The 19,544-nt window shown below is 37.6% G+C and overlaps 1 protein-coding gene across 4 annotated transcripts in view; it reads right to left on the reverse strand.

The window, feature by feature from the left end:
* Etl1 (SWI/SNF-related, matrix-associated actin-dependent regulator of chromatin, subfamily a, containing DEAD/H box 1) overlaps window positions 1–19,544 on the reverse strand; it is a 96,931-nt gene that overhangs the window by 30,247 nt on the left and 47,140 nt on the right. For all 4 annotated transcript variants that reach the window (XM_070095147.1, XM_070095149.1, XM_070095148.1 and 1 more), the window contains 6 exons: window positions 14,943–15,027; window positions 13,981–14,155; window positions 9,135–9,337; window positions 6,099–6,292; window positions 5,090–5,231; window positions 3,884–4,019 (listed from right to left, as the gene is read on the reverse strand). In XM_070095147.1, coding sequence (XP_069951248.1) covers window positions 3,884–4,019; window positions 5,090–5,231; window positions 6,099–6,292; window positions 9,135–9,337; window positions 13,981–14,155; window positions 14,943–15,027 — 935 coding nt within the window. The remainder of the gene's footprint in view (window positions 1–3,883; window positions 4,020–5,089; window positions 5,232–6,098; window positions 6,293–9,134; window positions 9,338–13,980; window positions 14,156–14,942; window positions 15,028–19,544) is intronic.

Here is a 19,544-nt window from a genome sequence, read left to right on the forward strand (position 1 = left end):
TCAATTGAGCTCCAGCTAGAGCAAACAGCGCAATAAACACCAAGGATTCACTGATATTATGTCGTATTAACACTCCCCTTTTAAGAGGAAAGTGTCATCTTGCCAGAATGTCCTATAACCTATGCCCTAAGTAAAAAGAAATAAGTCTGGAACTGTAATTTTGGCAGGCTGGCTGGCTGGCGGCTGGCTGATTGGCTGTCTCTATCTCCGTCTGTCTATATCTATGTCTCTATCTCACAGGAACACATAGGTAAATACAATTATACATAGTGTAAATTACCTAGGATAACCCAAAATATCCAGACAATGTGCTATACTGTGCTTGTAGATAGTGATTGTGTGTAATACCAGATGGTTCATGAGCAACTCCTTGAGACAGACAGACATGTTTAAGTGTAAGAGTGAAAACAAATAAAGTGAAGGCTCATCAAATGTCACCACTGTCATTAGCGGAGAGATAAGATAAGACGACGCTCATCAAATGTCACCACTGTCATTAGCGGAAAGATAAGATAAGACGACGCTCATCAAATGTCACCACTGTCATTAGTAGAGAGATAAGATTAGATAAGACGAAGCTCAACATTGTCAGCAGTGAAGAGATAAGATACGACAAGTGATACACTCTTACATCAAGCTTCAAGGGAACATTATTATTATTATTATTATTTATTATTATTAATATATACTTCTGTGTATCCAAAACATTGCTGGAACCTATAAATACTATGTATATATTTCTAGACAATAGTATGTGACTAAGGTAGGTAAAAATGTTCACCTGTCACTGTGTTTGTGACTATTTGAGCACTATTTCAGTACCTAATATTAGTGTCAGAACAAAGATTAACTATGAAATCACAAGAACTACTACAAATTGTCATTATCAGAACACAAAAATTATACAAATTAAAAAAAATGAGATAAAAAGGTATATCAGCAACACACCTGCAAGTGGCAGCACTTCATGTTGCCATCAGATGAGTAACAAGTGCCGACTTTGTGCCTGCCTTATATCTCGGTAAGTATTGACTCTAGATTTTTTTTTTACATCACTTTGTCAAAAAATGTCCTCTTCATTTAGAAAAAAAAAATTATTTTTTATTTTCCAAAATATTAGGAGCGCTGGGCAAGAGAACGTAGATTTACGTTTGGACAGTTAAGGGGTTAATAAATGTATGAAAGAGGGGAAGGTACCTAGGGATTGGCAGACAGCATGTATAGTTCCTTTATACAAAGGGAAGGAGGACAAAAGAGACTGTAAAAATTATAGGGGACAGCAACCATTTGGGGAGGTACTACTGTCCTACCAAGTGAGTGTAAATAGGAAGCCTGTATTTGTTTTATATGATAGTAGAATTGCTGGTGTCTTTTTTCTGTCTCATAAACATGCAAGATTTCAGGTACGTCTTGCTACTTCTACTCACACTTAGGTCACACTACACATACATGTTCATGTTTATGTATACACACTCATCTGGGCTTTCTTTGATATTATCTGAATAGTTCTTGCTCTTATTGCTTTTGATTTCATATCCATAGGGAAGTGAAATAACAATCTTTCCTCCGTAAGCCATGCGTGTTGTAAAAATCAACTAAAATGCCGGGAACAATGGGCTAGTAACCCCTTTTCTTGTATAGCCTACTAAAGAGAAAAAGAAGAAAGCCGTCAAAGTGGGATGTTTGAATGTGCATGTATGTTGTGCGAATAATAAGATAGAGATGATTGTGGATGTTATGAATGAGAAGAAGCTGAATGTCCTGGTTTTAAGTGAAACAAAGCTAAAGGGGTGGGAGAGTTTCAGTGAGGAGAAATAAATGGGATTAGGTAAGGAGTTTCAAATAGAGAGAGCTAAAGAAGGAGTAGCAATAATGTTGAAGGATAAGTTATGGCCAGAAAAGAGGGACTATAAATGTATAAATTCAAGGATTATGTGGAGTAAAATAAAGGTTGGATGTGAAAGTGGGTTATAGTAAGTGTTTATGCACCTGGAGAAGAGAGAAGTGTAGAGGAGAGAGAGATTTTGGGAAATGTTGAGTAAGTGCATGGGGAGTTTTGAACCAAGTAAGAGAGTATTTGTAATTGGGATCTCAATGCTAAAGTGGGTAAAAATGTTGTGGAGAGAGTAGTGGGTAAATTTGAGGTACCAGGGGTAAATGAAAACAGGGAACCTTTAATTGAGCTATGTGTAGAAAGAGGTTTGGTAATAAGTAATACATATTTTATGAAAAAGAGGATAAATAAGTATACAAGGTATGATATAGCATGTAATGAAAGTAGTTTGTTAGATTACGTATTGGTGGATTAAAGGTTGATGGGTAGGCTTCAGGATGTACATGTTTATAGAGGGGCAACTGATATATCAGATCATTATTTAGTTGTAGCTACAGTTAGAGTAAGAGGTAGATGGGACAAAAGGAAAATGGCAACAGCAAATAAGAGAGAGAGGTGAAACTATATAAACTATGGAAGGAGGAAGTTAGGGTGACATTTTTTTTTTTTAACAAGTCGGCCGTCTCCCACCGAAGCAGGGTGACCCAAAAAGAAAGAAAATCCCCAAAAAGAAAATACTTTCATCATCATTCAACACTTTCACCTCACTCACACATAATCAGTTTTTGCAGAGGTGCTCAGAATACAACAGTTTAGAAGCATATACGTATAAAGATACACAACATATCCCTCCAAACTGCCAGTATCCCAAACCCCTCCTCTAAAGTGCAGGCATTGTACTTCCCATTTCCAGAACTCAAGACAGTGATTATGTGTGAGTGAGGTGAAAGTATTGAATGATGATGAAAGTATTTTTCTTTTTGGGGATTTTCTTTCTTTTTGGGTCACCCTGCCTCGGTGGGAGACGGCTGGCTTGTTGGAAAAAAAAAAACAATGCCAACAAGTGGTAAATACCCATAATGCAGTGGTGTTTATTAGTACAATGTTCCATCCACACTTTTTTTTTTTCAATAAACTGGCCATCTCCCACCAAGGCAGAGTGACCCAAAAAAAAGAAAGAAACAATTTCGCCATCGCTGTTTTGCCAGGGGGGGCGCCGATATTATAGTTCAAAACTGCAAATATCCCCACCCCTTCCTTCAGAGTGCAGGCACTGTACTTCCCACCTCCAGGACTCAAGTCCAGTTGTACCAGTAGACTTCACTGCATTAAGTGCATTAACCAAATAATCACATTACCAGTTTTTTCTATACTGTAATGAAAACAGTATTGACAGTAAATACTCAGCAGCACAGAGTATGTAAAACTGCTGAGCTGAAAGCAAATTATAATTTTGTTCTTTTAACATGTCAGTCATTTCCCACTGAGGCAGGGTGACCCAAAAAGAAAGAAAAAAATTCTTCTTTCTTTCAACACACCGGCCGTATCCCACCGAGGCGGGGTGGCCCAAAAGGAAAAACGAAAGTTTCTCCTTTTACATTTAGTAATATATACAGGAGAAGAGGTTACTAGCCCCTTGCTCCCGGCATTTTAGTTGCCTCCTACAACACGCATGGCTTACGGAGGAAGAATTCTGTTCCACTTTCCCATGGAGGTAAGAGAAAATAAACAACAAGAACAAGAACTAGTAAGAAAATATTAGAAAACCCAGAGGGGTGTGTGTATATATGCTTGTACATGTATGTGTAGTGTGACCTAAGTGTAAGTAGAAGTAGCAAGACATACCTGAAATCTTGCATGTTTATGAGACAGAAAAATGGACACCAGCAATCCTACCATCATGTAAAACAATTACAAGCTTCCGTTTTACACTCACTTGGCAGGACGGTAGTACCTCCCTGGGCGGTTGCTGTCTACCAACCTACTACCTATGAAGAAAAAAATTATACTACTAAAATATAATACAAACAGAAAATATAGTATTCTCACCTTAATTTTCATGAGATTTTCATAACGCTGAGAAGCCATATTTTTAAGCATATGTGCCTCATCCAAAACAACAGTATGGAACCTTAGTTTTTTGAAAAGAGCTTTGTCCTCTGTGCTAGTGCTGACCATGTTATAACTGAAAGTTACAATATGATACCATTATATACTGTAATACAAGTCTCAAATGTAAGTGGTCCTTTATGCAGTACATGAGTTCCAGGCCCATGACAATTGTACTAAACTCAATCAGACCATCAACAATTTCACAAAACAGGAATTTTCACTAAATAGAATTGCTGATGACAATGAGAGATCATGTAACAGCAAATCTGCATAAGTGAAGGAAACCTGAATATTTATTGCAGACGAAACAAAGTTTAGGAATATAGGAGAAAGAAAAAAATGCCTATATATGCCAGAACTGTTTGGAAATCTGATGTTTGGAAGTTAGTCTCAAAAGTCTAGCCAACTAGACAATATACAACAGTTAACCCACTTATAATAATGTAAATGTATTCCTTAAAATTTTTCATAAGTCAAGTGTCTGGAACCCAGAATCAAAACTTAGAGAGAATAAAAGAAGAGGTAATAACATTTTCCAATCTATGTAACTGTAAACCGAAGCTATACTGCAACTACAAACCTATCATGTTAATGAAAAAAATACTTTTCCCAAAGCAGTATATTTGAAATATGAGCTATTATTTCTGTCTATTTCTCTCTCAAAATATATTTCAAGAAGTATTAAACTTGATTTTATACACTGGACCAAAAGGTAAAAATTAGTTTAACAAAAACTAATTTGACTTTGCAACTAATCAAACAATCACAAATTCAGTTTTTATATTTGTTTGCTTCAATGACAATTGCATGTGGAAGGTACAGTGGACCCCCAGTTAACGATATTTTTTCATTCCAGAAGTATGTTCAGGTGCCAGTACTGACCAAATTTGTTCCCATAAGGAATATTGTGAAGTAGATTAGTCCATTTCAGACCCCCAAACATACACGTACAAACGCACTTACATAAATACACTTACATAATTGGTCGCACTGGGAGGTGATCGTTATGCGGGGGTCCACTGCATTTCCCTTTATGGTTGCCTTTTTCTAGTATGTTATTTTGAAAGCCTTATAGCACACAAAACAAAAATCCCATCAATATGTATCAACAATAGCAAGCAAACAAGAGTAAAGAAATCATACGTGGTTAGGATGACATCTGGCTCTTCCTCTAAATTATTGTTCATGATGCCACACCTAATTGCTCGTCGTTCATCCTGAGTTCCATGATACTGCAGAACTTCAAGAGAAGGGCACCACAACTCAAGCTCTCGAGCCCAATTGTCTGAAACATGTCCAAACAATGTATAACTTCAAGATCAATTAATATTTTTTTTTGACAGACATATCCTATTAAGTTAAGAAGGGAGCCCCAAAGAACTCGTCATCGTACTGTAATGTACTCTGAGATATGCCCATTACTGCTATTTTCTGTACTGCACCAGTTCTGTTACTCCATTTTTCACAGATTCATCTGCTGATAAATCCACTCCCAAGTATCTACAAGCATTCATTGTGTCCAAAATCCATCTACCAAATATAACTTCACAATCACTAAACTTAAGACTTACTATTACATTACACTACTCTTTCCTCTGATTATCATGATTTTCAAGGATAACACTGGTATTTATGTTTTTAACCATCATATGCAGCATAATGATCTACATTTGTTACGTTACATGCAGATAGATATTTGGCATCAAATAACTTCTGCACTACAGTAATTTTTAAGTAAATGTAGGACTATATTTTTTTCTGCCAAAACCAATTTATTTCTTACATAAAATTGAATGGAGTAACTGTATGCCCCACAAGGGCATACAGTGCTGGTCTTCATTGAATATCATGCCCTAATGAGCATGTTTCTTAAAATGTTTGTACAGTGGGTTAGCCATATTCAGAAGACAAAAATATTACCATGCACAGACCCTTTACTAAGTGATTTAAATTTACATTAGTAGTAGAAAAGACAGCCAGTAGAAGCTTAGAAAGGAAATCTCTATTAAAAACTAGCATGACTGTTCTTTTTCTAATATACAAAATAAAATTTTAACTCCAGGAAGAATCTGAAGCAAACTAATATTAAATGAATTAAAACAAGGTTGGTGAGTCTACTAATAATAATACAGCTTTGTAATCAATACCTTACCTAATGTAGATGATGGAACAATAATAAGACTAAGTTCGTCAGGATTCTCCACTTCTTTGATGTGAGACAGGAATGAGATTGCCTGAACTGTCTTACCAAGCCCCATCTCATCAGCCAAAACACCATTCAACCCTTGCTCATGCATCAGCACTAACCAGTTTAGTCCAATCAGCTGGTAGCTTTTCAACTGCATCCTGGGAAAAAAATTATTACATATCTGTAATTAGAGGAACAGAGATATGCTTGCTGTGTTCTTATTTCAATGTTTAACCCTTTGAGGGTTGACAGGCCCTCTCAGAAACTCGTTCTCAGGGTCGGCCAAATTTAAAAAAAAAAAAAATAATTTTTTCTTATGAAAAGATAGAGAATCTTTTCCCGATCATAATGACACCAAAATTATGAGATTTGATGGAAAACTTCCGGAATTATGCTCTCGCGAAGTTAGCGGTCTCGGCGATGTTTACACATCGGCGATTTTGCCCAATTTGAGCCCCATTTTCGGCCAATTCCTCTGTACTAGTCGACAAAAAACATGAATATTTCGCTAGAACTACATTTTTTCTATTGAATGAGTGCAAGAAACCATCCATTTACCATTTTCAACTAACCAATACAGTGGTCAGAATTTAGCAATTTTGCCAATTTCACACAAATTTCAAAAAATGCCAATTTCCGAATAGGGTCCAGAACAAACAAGAAATACATTCCTGGCACTAAAATGACATTTCTTCTGTTCATTAGTCACGTCTCAAGGCCCCTCTTACATTCTTTTGCTTTCCACTTCGAATTTTTATTCTCACGAAAAATAGAAGATTTACTGTTATGCAGACTACTGCATTAGTGTAAAAAATGGTATAAATCATATTGGCGCACTTGCAAAAGAATGTTAGACTCACCAGTTGACGTGTATTGGACGCTTGGCATGATTTGTTTACTTTTGAACTTTGGTAAAAATCGAACATTTCTGCTACTTTGAGCTCAATTTCAAGGTACTTTTCATTGTAAAACCAGTGAAAATCATCTCAATTTCTGTGATATGCATTCCATTCTATAAAATGAGACCAAGAAAACTAGAATACAACAATAAATACGAAAATACAGTGCAAAGTCGCTGTTTTATGCCAAAAAAACGGTGAAAGTTTTTTTTTCTCATTATGCACTGTGTGCCGCAGGATTTTTTTTATACTGTGCACACTGACCACATAGACCCATTCTTTCATATGGAGGCCTACCAGCCTTTTCCCGCGAGATTTGACGGCGCTAGAGTTTATGCGTACTAGTACGTCAAAAACCCCTGCGCGTAAGACGTACTAGTACGTCCGAAACCCTCAAAGGGTTAAATCATCGTAAAATTTTAAAGCTTCCAGTGGCATTATGCATCAGCAGAGAGAACAACAAATCTTGTTTTTGTCCATGCCTCCTTTCATAAAAAGAAGCAAAAATAAATCAGTAATCATAGTTTAGCTCACTCTAATTCTGTCAAGGTAAATGTGATTAGATGGTATAGCAGACAGCTCTAACCCCATTCTCTACTCTATTCGGCCATTTTCATGACCTATAGCAAAATGTACATGAATGTTTAGCAAGGAAAAAAAATAAAAGTTGATATATTTTCTTGGGTTTTGTATCAATACAATGTCTTTTGAGTTCTTCATTCTTTCCATATCTAACCTGCAAATTACTTAACCAGTTTACAGTGGAACCTCAAAAATCGAACGTATCACATATCGAACGTTTCGAAAATAGGACCTTTTTTTCGGACAAACTGTCTCCCTATTATTGAATGCTCCCCTATTTTCGGACCGCCGGGTACGGGACCCGTCTGCCGGCCCGCTCTATCCATGTCCCCGCGCAGGCGCCGTGAGCAGTCTAGCTTTGTTTATGCTTGAGTGAACACTAACCTGCGCTCTCATTCACGCATTTTACGATTATTTCGTTGTGTTTAGTGCTTGTGGGACTGTGAAATAATCTGTCATGGGCCCAAAGAAACTTGTTAGTGGGACCCTATGGTAAAGAAAGTGAGAAACACCATAGATGTGAAGAAGGAAATAATACAGAAGTATGAGAGTGGTGTGAGACTTGTTGAGCTTGCCAGGATGTATGGGAAAAAGAGGTCGACCATCGGTTCTATCCTGTCAAAGAAAGAACAAATCAAGGAAGCTGATGTTGTGAAAGGTGTTAATATAGGGAGTGGATGAGGTGCCTTCTTCAAAGATTAAGGAGATTTGTGCCAAGTGGAATGATGTCCAAATGTTTGTGCAGAAGTACCACCCTGAGCAAGCTGAAACAAGCCATCTTTGCAACAAGTTCAGTGACAGAACCATGTCCTATTTTAGGGAAATGTTAAAAAGGCGCCAGAAACAGAGGACTGTGGACAGTTATTTTGTGAGACAGGGGTCCAGTGACTCTCAAGCTGTCCTAGTGGCATTAAAAGACAGAGAAGGGAAGTAACCCCAGAGAGGGCTTTACCTGAAGTCCTCATGGAGGGGGATTCTCCTTCCAAACACTAACCCCAACTCCCTCTCTCCTCCTCCCTATCTTCCAGATGCCATCACCAATCTTCAATAAAGGTAAGTAAAAATTTTATTTTATATGTATTACTATACATAATTAAAAACTATAGTATTTGTTGTATGTAAAACTGTAATTTTTGTGTGAATATTTTTGGGTTTCTGAAGCGGATTAATTGTATTTCCATTATTTCTTATGGGAAATATTGCTTCAAATTTCAGACTTTTCGAATTTAGAACTAGCTCCTGGAACGGATTAAGTTCGATTTTTGAGGTTCCACTGTACATCTGAAAATAACTTGTCCAGTTTACATCTGAAAATAACTTGTCCAGTTTACATCTGAAATAGCCTGCTCAGTTTACATCTAAAAATTACTTGAAAAGTTGGTTCACAAGAGACTGCATTGTTTATGCACTTACAACTGCAATAAGCAGTCTTATTCCAAAGATCTATAACTATTAGCCAAAAAACTTCAACCTCATGGTTATGTTAGGAGGCTCATTAAAAATATTCTAATAAACTTACGCTGGATTAAGACTGTCGGGCTGTTTGCTGATTCCTGCATCTTCCTCCCCACTAACAATTCTGGATACGATGCTTTGCATATCTTTGGCTATGTTTTCACATTTTTTCATAAGCTTCTGTATCGTGCTTCTTACATGTAAAATTGTCCTAGCATTATTTAAGAGGTCGGTGGTGATAAATTTTTCAGTCTGGAACTTATAGACCTGAAATATAATAAAGTTTTAGAAAACTATATGTCAGAGTAAGCAGTACAGAATATTAAACAGGTTGGATCCAATGGGTGTACTCCCAACAATAGTGAAGAAACATAATTCTATGTGCAACTTGAATTCGTAACTTGAAAATGCTCTACAGAGAGAAATATCCCAATAAAAGCTTGTCATAACTACAACCTGTGCTTTTTTTTTTTAATTATAAAGAAATGGTTAGATAACTTTCTAATCTGCATAAACACTAAAGCACGAGACAAAACATTTACAGCAATGATTTTCAATGTATCCTACAGTATAAAAACACACGAGTAGAAATTTGAGCTGCATTTTGTTTAATAAATTAAATAATTCTGGTAAATTCATTAGGTAAATTCATTAGGGTTTAGGATACTGGCAGTTTAGAGGGACATCTAAACTGTTGTATCCGAGTGCATCTGCAAAGACGGTGATTATGTATGAGTAATGGTGAAAGTATTGAATGATGAAGGTTTTTCCTTTCTTTTTGGGTTTTTCTTTCTTTTTGGGTCGCCCTGCCTCGGTGGGAGACGGACGACGTGTTAAAACAAAAAAAATTCATTAGGATGTTTAAGTATGATATCAATGGCGATTATCCTTTATTATATTAATCTTTTATTATATAATTGTCCTTTATTTCAAAAATTATATTATCTTTTCCATATTTATTTTTTTTGGCATCAGCTTTCTCCCACTGAGGAAGGGTGATGCAGAAAAAGAAGAAGCATATTTACTGTCATTCATTCAACCACTGTCTTGCCAGAGGTGTGCTGACATCATAGTTCAGATGGCCCTCTGAATTGCAACGTCCCCACCCATCTTTCAGCATGCAGGCACTGTACTTTCTATCTCCAGGATTCAAGTCCTGCTATCAGTTTCCCTGCATCCCTTCATGTTACCTTGCTTCCACTCTGTTCACTCATATCTAATGTGATCACACTTTTTTACCCCCTTCCAACCCTTCCTGGGATAACCCCCTATCCCCCCTTCCTTCCACCCCTGATTTATATAGCTTATTAGTCAACCTATTGTGCTCCACCCTCTCTAAATGCTCAAACCACTTCAACAACTGCTCCTTGGCCTTCTACATTACATTTTTGGTACCCCCTTCCCCCACATTTTCTGCCTTCCATGTTCATAGTTCTCTGCATAATATTCACTACACACAATGAGCTCAAACACAACAACTCCACTGTCTCCAGCCTCCTCTTCACTGCAACACATAATTCACATCCATATAACATTGTTAGTACCACTATACACTGGTACACTCCCCTTTTTTTGTCTCCATGGATAAGGTTCTTTAGTGTCTAGAGATGTCTCATAGCACTACCCACCTTCCCCCCCCCCCCCCTTGTTTATTGTCTTTATCTCATCTTTCATAGACCCATCTGCTGACAGGTCCACTCCCGAATACTACTTGAACACATTTACTTTCCTCCATACTCCCTCCCTCCCTCCAATCTGATATTCAATTTGATACACACATCACCTTGCTCTTGCCTATGTTCATTTTAATTTCCTTTTTTAATATACCCTCCCAAATTCATCAACCAACCTCTGTCAACTCTTTTTAGAATCTCCCAAAAGAATAGTGTCATTAGCAAAGAGCAACTATGACAACTCTCATTTTATTTAAATTTCATTATCTTTTCCTAGGTAGTAGGTTGGTAGACAGCAACTGCCCAGGAAGGTACTGCCATCCTGCCAAGTGAGTGTAAAATGGAAGCCTGTAATTGTTTTACATGATGGTAGGATTACTGGTGTCTTTTTTCTCTCATAAACATGCATGATTTCAGGTATGTCTTGTTACTTCTACTTACACTTAGGTCACACTACACATTCATGTACAAACATATATATACACACTCCTCTGGGTTTTTTTTCTATTTTCTTACTAGTTTTTTTTTTTATTTCCTTTCATCTCTATGGGGAAGTAGAACAGAATTCTTCCTCCATAAGCCATGCGTGTTGTAGGAGGCGACTTAAATGCCGGGAGCTAGTAGCTAGTAATCCCTTCTCCCATATACATTACTGAAGTTGAAAGTTAAGACACATGTGCAACATCTGGATATCTTTATTGTAGATGTTTCGCCATCCAGTGGCTTTATCAATACAGATTCTAGGACATAATTAGAAGACAGTAGAACTATATACAAAAGATGAGGTAATCAGTCCCTCAGCCTTGGAGTTAATGTTCATAGCATCATGGTGGTGGAGAATCTGGAGCAAAGGCAAGGAGACTGACAGTTATATAGGTGTCAGTGGATAGGGACGTGTAGCAGACGAGGGCATAGTCACTGGTAGGCGGAATTCCCAAGTGGAAGTAGGTCCACCACCACGATGCTGTGAACATTAACTCCAAGACTGAGGGATTGATTACCTCATCTTTTGTATATAGTTCTACTGTCTTCTAATTATGTCCTAGAATCTGTATTGATAAAGCCACTGGATGGCAAAACGTCTACAATAAAGATATCCAGATGTTGAACATGTGTCTTAACTTTCATATTGTCGGTATTTTATACCTTTTTTGCACAACATTATTGAAGTTAAAAAGAGAAACTTTTGTTTTTCTGCCTCAGTGGGATATGGCCAGTTTGTTGAAAGAAGATCATTATTTTTAATCCCATACCTCTCCTCAACACTCTACCATTCCCTTTATTTGCAACTCCATCTATAAATATGTTAAACAATTATGGTGACATCATACATCCCTAAGGCCTACTTTTATTGGAAAAAGATCCCCACTCTCCTTGTACACCCTAATGTGAGCAGATTGCATAAAAAGCTCTTTACTACTTTTAGTAATTTATTACCTATTCCACAGAGTTGCAACATCCGTCACATTGCTTCCCTATCCACCCTTCCACATTTTTTTTTTTCAACAAGTCGGCCGTCTCCCACCGATGCAGGGTGACCCAAAAAAGAAAGAAAATCCCCAAAAAGAAAATACTTTCATCATCATTCAACACTTTCACCACACTCACACATTATCACTGTTTTTGCAGAGGTGCTCAGAATACAACAGCTTAGAAGCATGTACGTATAAAGATACACAACATATTCCTCCAAACTGCCAATATCCCAAACCCTCCTTTAAAATGCAGGCATTGTACTTCCCATTTCCAGGACTCAAGTCCGACTATATGAAATTAACCGGTTTCCCTGAATCCCTTCACTAAATATTACCCTACTCACACTCCAACATATCGTCAGGTCCCAAGTACCATTCGTCTCCATTCACTCCTATCTAACACACTCACGCACGCTTGCTGGAAGTCCACATGCCTTTTCTAAATCCATAAATGTAACAAGAAGTTCCTTACCTTTACCTAAGTATTGTTCATTTATATGCTTCAATGTAAACACTTGGTCTACACATCCTTTCCACTTCCTAAATAGTCCATGTTTTTTTGCAATCCTACTTTCTGTCTTACCCTTAACGTTTCCAATAACAATTTTAACACTTTTACTCTATATACCGGCAGTATCCCACTGAAGCAGGGTGACCCAAAAAGAAAAATGAAAGTTTCTCTTTATAAATTTAATAATAGATACAGAAGGGGTTACTAGCCCCTTGCTCCCGGCATTTTAGTTACCTCTTACAGCACGCATGGCTTACGGAGGAAGAATTCTGTTCCACTTCTTCATGGAGAACTGAAGAGGAAAGGAACTATGCACACTATCTTGTCAATTCCATCTTTCATGAATGTACTGAACAAATACTCCAAATATAGATAAAATTTCAAATGAGAGAGAATACTGAATTTTTATAATTTTGAGCTGAAAACTAAGTTCAGAGATGTACTGAGGGGTAAAGATATTTCTTTACTATGAGAGAGAGAGAGAGAGAGAGAGAGAGAGAGAGAGAGAGAGAGAGAGAGAGAGAGAGAGAGAGAGAGAGAGAGAGAGAGAGAGAGAGACAGACAGACAGAGAGAGAGAGAGACAGAGACAGAGAGACACAGAGAGACAGAGACAGAGAGACACAGAGACAGAGACAGAGAGACAGAGAGACAGAGAAAGAGAGAGAGAGAGACAGAGACAGAGACAGAGACAGAGACAGAGACAGAGACAGAGAGAGAGAGAGAGAGAGAGAGAGAGAGAGAGAGAGAAGGAGGAGAGGTGGCCTTACTGTATGAAGGAATAGTCAAAATACCACACTTGATCCCGAGACACGGAAAAGCTTTATGCCACAAGACGGCAGAAAGAGCAACTTCCTTGGCTGTACTTCTCAGAACATCACTCCATCTGAGATCAACTACCAGGATGATCGAGATGGAACACATTGACAGGATAATGATGTAACGAGATAAAGCAGTTGATCAAATGAAAATGCTGCCACAGATGGCTCCAACTTCATCTGTTTCACTTGTATGTCTCATAACAATAAAAATGTTTCAAAAAAAAAAAGAGAGAGAGAGAAGAGAGAGAAAAGAGAGAAGAGAGAAGAGACAAGAGAGAGAGAGACAGAGAGAGAGAGAAGAGAGAGAAGAGAGAGAGAGAGAGAAGAGAGAGAGAGAGAAAGAGAGAGAGACAGCAAGAGAGAGAGAGAGAGAGAGAGAGAGAGAGAGAGAGAGAGAGAGAGAGAGAGAGAGAAAAAAAAAAATAGACTTACAATATCTTTCCAATCTTTGAAGGGTCGTATTTGGACAATGACTTCTGCCTTCTTTTTGGAGCAGCCTCCAATGGCTGCAAGTTCACTTACAGAAGCTTCATTGAAGAACTTTAGTACCAGTTGCCGGTCTCCAGCTTTTTTGGGGTCCTCTTCACTACCTGAGTCTTCATCCTCACTGTAAAACAAAGACTGTAAATAAATGGATCTTAAACAATAAAAGGCGGGTTATGCGAATGGTGATGTCTGCGCACTTCCAGAAAGCTAGAAAATGGGTCATGGTGAATACGTTTCCTTCCTTGGGTCATCTTGCCTGTGTTAAAAACTATAACAATATGAGCTGAATAAACAAAAGTATCAAGTTGGGTTAATCATGAGGATATCATCTGGCTCCTGTGTAGATACAAAAACAGTTTAAATGCTCATGCAGGTGACTGTGACAGCAGGTCAGTGTATGGTATTCTTTGGGATTATTTTATGTACTCCTTTAAAATTCAGAGTCATCTGAAATGTCTCGACTCTACACGTGGCTACATTTCTGATGAAAGTACGTGTCATAGAGCAACTAAGTCTCAAGTATATAGAACAACAATCACATTACTGTTAGGAAATAGGAAAGATTGAGGTTTGGGCATTCAGAAAGAATGGAGCAGAGTAGGATGATCATGAGAGAGTGGATAATTCCAGGATGGAAGAAAGGAGGATAAGGGTCATCCCAGGAAGGATTAGGAGGAGGAAGTAAGGAAAGTTTTGAGTACTAAGGGCTTGAGCATCCAGCAGGTTAGTGTGAACATATTAGTTCAAGGTGAGTGAAAACCGGTGGTTTCTATGGCTTAAGATGCAGTTGAATTTGAGCAAGCTAGTATATATGTAAGGATTCATGGGAAACTGGTTAACTAGACATTACTCTTCAAACTGCCACATCCCCACCCATCTTTCACAAACTGTACAACATCCAGACTAACCTATCATACACCTTTGAACCTCCAAAATGAAAGTCATCCTCCTCATCTTCCAAGTCTTGATCATCAGTTCTTCTGACTGCTTTCACTGAAAGATAAGAAAAATTTATTTCTCAGTAGAGTACTGAACAAAAATTGTGGTATATGTACAAAATATTTTAACCCTTATCCTGTTGCAACCCCTGACATTAAAAGTTTCATTCTTCTAAAATGGTAGAAAATCTTTTTCTGAAGGTAAAGGCACTAAAACTGGGAAACAATAGAAAACTTACGAAATTAGAAAAGCACAAAGTTGGCAGTCTGTTCGCAATATACAGTAGGGCCCCACTTTACAGCATTTCACCTTACAGTATTCCATTAACACAGCAATTTCAAATTATGATCAAAACTTGCCATACAGTGAGCACTCTTTCTAATACGGTGCCCCCCACCCAGTTTGTTTACATTCTCCGTGAGTACATCTCTCTATTTCGTCTGGAAATTTTCCAAAATTTCAAGTGTTTTAAAGTTACTGCATATTTTATATGTACTCTGATAATTATACTTGTGTACCTGTACCTAAATGTACTTACACACTGTGTTGGCATGCAGGTACACATTAAAAATCACTAAGTGTGTCTCTACTCCTGAGCCATATAATAATCTCCTGGGTGGATTAAATGTTATATATGAGTGAGGTGAAAGTGTTGAATGATGACATAAGTATTTTTCTTTTTGGGGATTTTTTTCTTTTTGGGTCACCCTGCCTCGGTGGGAGACACCTGACTTGTTGAGGAAAAAAAAAATAGACATTTCCATTAAACCATCTATGATATTTTTTTCAAATTATGTAATAAACATGCTATGTAACAAACATTATACATACACCCACAGTATAAAAATTGACATAAATATGAGATTTGTTTACCAAGCGGTTTGTAGGAGTGTCAGAAGAATTACGTTTTCTCAAGTCAAACACTAGTGACTTAATAGTAGAAAAATATTCCTTTTGTATGCCTTCACTCTATCTATAGCTATTCATGACCCTTGTGGGTTTAGGACTTCCTTTTTATTTTGATTATAATAACAGTATCATCATTCACTCTAAAAATAGTGTGTTGCATGAGAATGGGAGTGTTGCTGTTTATTTATTCTGTACTAACTTGTCAAGAGCATCATTCCTTCTAAAAATGATGTTACATGAGAATGGAAGTGTTGGTCTTTATTTACTCTACTGTACCACTGTGGAGACAACTTGTACACAAGTTGCTTGTATGAACGTGTATGAACCATAACCAGACACTTCGTCCGTTTGTTTACATAGTACTCTGCGTGGGTGGGGTGGCCAGGCGGGCTAACTTACCTCCCACACCTGACTTTCTACAAATAAATACTTTTCACCTCTCACCCTACATCAAGACCATTAAAACTACAAATATTTTAAGGTAAGAAATGAGTGTACTGTATATGCATTTTATCAATCTAGGGCACTTTAAGCGTTGTAGTATATTATGTGTGGGTGGAGTGGCCCGGAGGGCTACCATGCCTACCCACACCTAACTTCTTACAATAAATACTACTTACCTTTTGCCCTATATTGCGACTACAAATATTTTGAGGTAAATAATGAATGCATTGTGTGTGCAATTTTACTTTTTAATTTTTTAATGCCTAGTTCTATTGTTAACTTTATATATGTTAGTGTAAACTTGTTATCTGGCATTTATATGCATTTATAAGAGAAACAAATGGCGTTCTGCTTTCTGGCAATGTCTGCATTGCGGCGGTACCCTGGACCCTAACTTGCCATATAAGTGGGGCCCTACTGTATGCACCAGCAATTTTGCCCAATCTGAGACCTATTTTAAGTTAATTTCTTTGCTCAAAATGTCTCAATTCCTTCAAGGTAGTAGGTTGGTAGACAGCAACCGCCCAGGGAGGTACTACCGTCCTGCCAAGTGAGTGTAAAACGAAAGCCTGTAATTGTTTTACATGATGGTAGGATTGCTGGTGTCCTTTTTTCTGTCTCATGAACATGCAAGATTTCAGGTACGTCTTGCTACTTCTACTTACACTTAGGTCACACTACACATACATGTACAAGCACATATATACACACCCCTCTGGGTTTTCTTCTATTTTCTTTCTAGTTCTTATTCTTGTTTATTTCCTCTTATCTCCATGGGGAAGTGGAACAGAATTCTTCCTCCGTAAGCCATGCGTGTTGTAAGAGGCAACTAAAATGCCGGGAGCAAGGGGCTAGTAACCTCTTCTCCTGTATATATTACTAAATGTAAAAGGAGAAACTTTCGTTTTTCCTTTTGGGCCACCCCGCCTTGGTGGGATACGGCCGGTGTGTTGAAAGAAAGAAGAAGTCTCAATTCCTAACTATTTCACTAGTAAGCCTTCTGTTCTGTTGATTAAGTACAAGAAACTGCCCACTCAACCTTTACAACAACTCCATAAAGTGCACAAAAGTTAGTAATATAGCTAATTTTACACAAAGTTAAAGAAAATTCCAATTTAAAAGTCAAAAATAAACACTGCAGGTATTCCAGCCACTAGAGCAACCTTTTCTCTGTTCATTAATCATGTCCCCAGGCCTCTTTTATATAACACTTGCTCTACAAGTATGTTAATAAGACAATGTGCAGTTTATGGCATTTTATCTAGAAGACGTTTTGTCCACCAAGGACTTTATCAATTCTCATCGAGTGAAAATTGTGAGGCTCAATAAAAGTCCCTGGTGGAAGAAACATCTTTGTAATAAAATGCCATAAACTGCATATGTATTATGTCTTATCAACAAATATTTCAATCTGTTTAGATCTATATAAAATATTGCCCCAGTAGAAGCTTATTCTACAAAGTGTGTTTCTTCTTGCCTATTATTGGCAGCATGCCAAATATTTGAACCTTGCTTTCACACTAGGTGAAACAACCCTGTATCAATTGAAAGCACAAAATAATTAGCAATACAAAAATCCCCTAAAACTTCACCATGGTTTAAACAGATACCTTGATAACTATAAATACTCTGTTAAGACTGAAATGACCAAAGCAGCTGGCAAACTACTGAAATGTCATGATCAGCATTCATCTTAAGATGAAGAGAGAGAGCCATTATCAACTATAAATAAGTGACCATGTATAATGTGTATATGAAAATCGTGAGAAGAGAGAACAGTGTTGAAATTGAATACATGACAAAGAATATAAAGGGTAAAAAAACAATATGGAGTAAATAAAGAATGCTTGAACTGGAAGGTCTAGGGTTTTAAAAAGCTTGGTCAACAAGAGGATAATGAAAGATGATGATTTGACTGTCATATGACTGGACTTGATGGTAACAGGCATTCAGAAATAAGAATGAACATGTAAATGAAGATTTAGAACTCACAATACAATGACTAGAAAAATTCAAGTAATCCACAAAATGAAAATGAAGCTTCAGACACTTCATCTGCTCAGGGCCATAATTGTCACAAATGAGAATGAAAAGCCTAGGTAGTAGGTTGGTAAACAGCAACCACCAAGGGAGGTACTACCATCCTGCCAAGTGAGGGTAAAACAGAAACCTGTAATTGTTGTACATGATAGTAAGATAGCTGGTTCTCCATGGGGAAGTGGAACAAAATTCTTCCTCTGTAAGACATGCGTATTGTAAGAGGCAACTAAAATGCTGTGAGCTAGTAACCCCTTTTCCTGTATATATTACTATATTTAAAAGGAGAAACTTTTGTTTTTCTTTTTGGGCAACTCGGCCTCAGTGGGATATGGCCAGTTTGTTGAAGAAGAAGGATTGCTGGCATCTTTTTTTTGTCTCATAAACATGCAAGATTTCAGGTACATCTTCCTACTTCTACTTACACTTAGGTACACATGCACATGCACTTTTTTTTTTTTTGTTTGTTTGTTTTTTTAACATATCGGCCACGTTCCACCGAGGCAGAGTGGCCCAAAAAGAAACAAAAACCCAAAAAGGAAGAAAAAACTTTCATTATTCAACACTTTCACCATCACTCATACATAATCACTGTCTTTGCAGAGGCACTCAGATACGTCAGTTTAGATGTCCCTCCAAACTGCCAATATCCTAAACCCCTCCTTTAAAGTGCAGGCATTGTACTTCCCATTTCCAGGACTCAAGTCTGGCTAACTGGTTTCACTGAATCATTTCACAAAATATTACGATGCTCACACTCCAACAACTTGTTAGGTCCCAAAAACCATTCATCTACATTCACTCCTATATAACATGCTCACACACACACACACATTTGCTGGAAATCCAAGCCCTTCACTCACAAAACCCTTAACCCCATCCCTCCAACCTTTTCGGGGATGACCCCTGCTCCGCCTTCCTTCCCAAAAAGATTTATGTGCTCTCCAAGTCATTTTACTTTGTCCCATTTTCTCTAAATGACCAAACCACCTCAACAGCCCTCTGACTAATACTTTTATTAACTCCACACCTCCTCCTAATTTCCACACTACAAATTCTCTGCATAATGTTTACACCACACAATGCCCTTAGACACATCTCCAGTGCCTCCAGCCACTTCCTTGCTGCAGCATTTACAACCCATGCTTCACACCCATATAAGAGTGTTGGTACCACTATAC

This window comes from Cherax quadricarinatus, chromosome 49 (genome assembly GCF_038502225.1).
Source record: "Cherax quadricarinatus isolate ZL_2023a chromosome 49, ASM3850222v1, whole genome shotgun sequence".
Lineage (NCBI taxonomy): Eukaryota > Metazoa > Arthropoda > Malacostraca > Decapoda > Parastacidae > Cherax > Cherax quadricarinatus.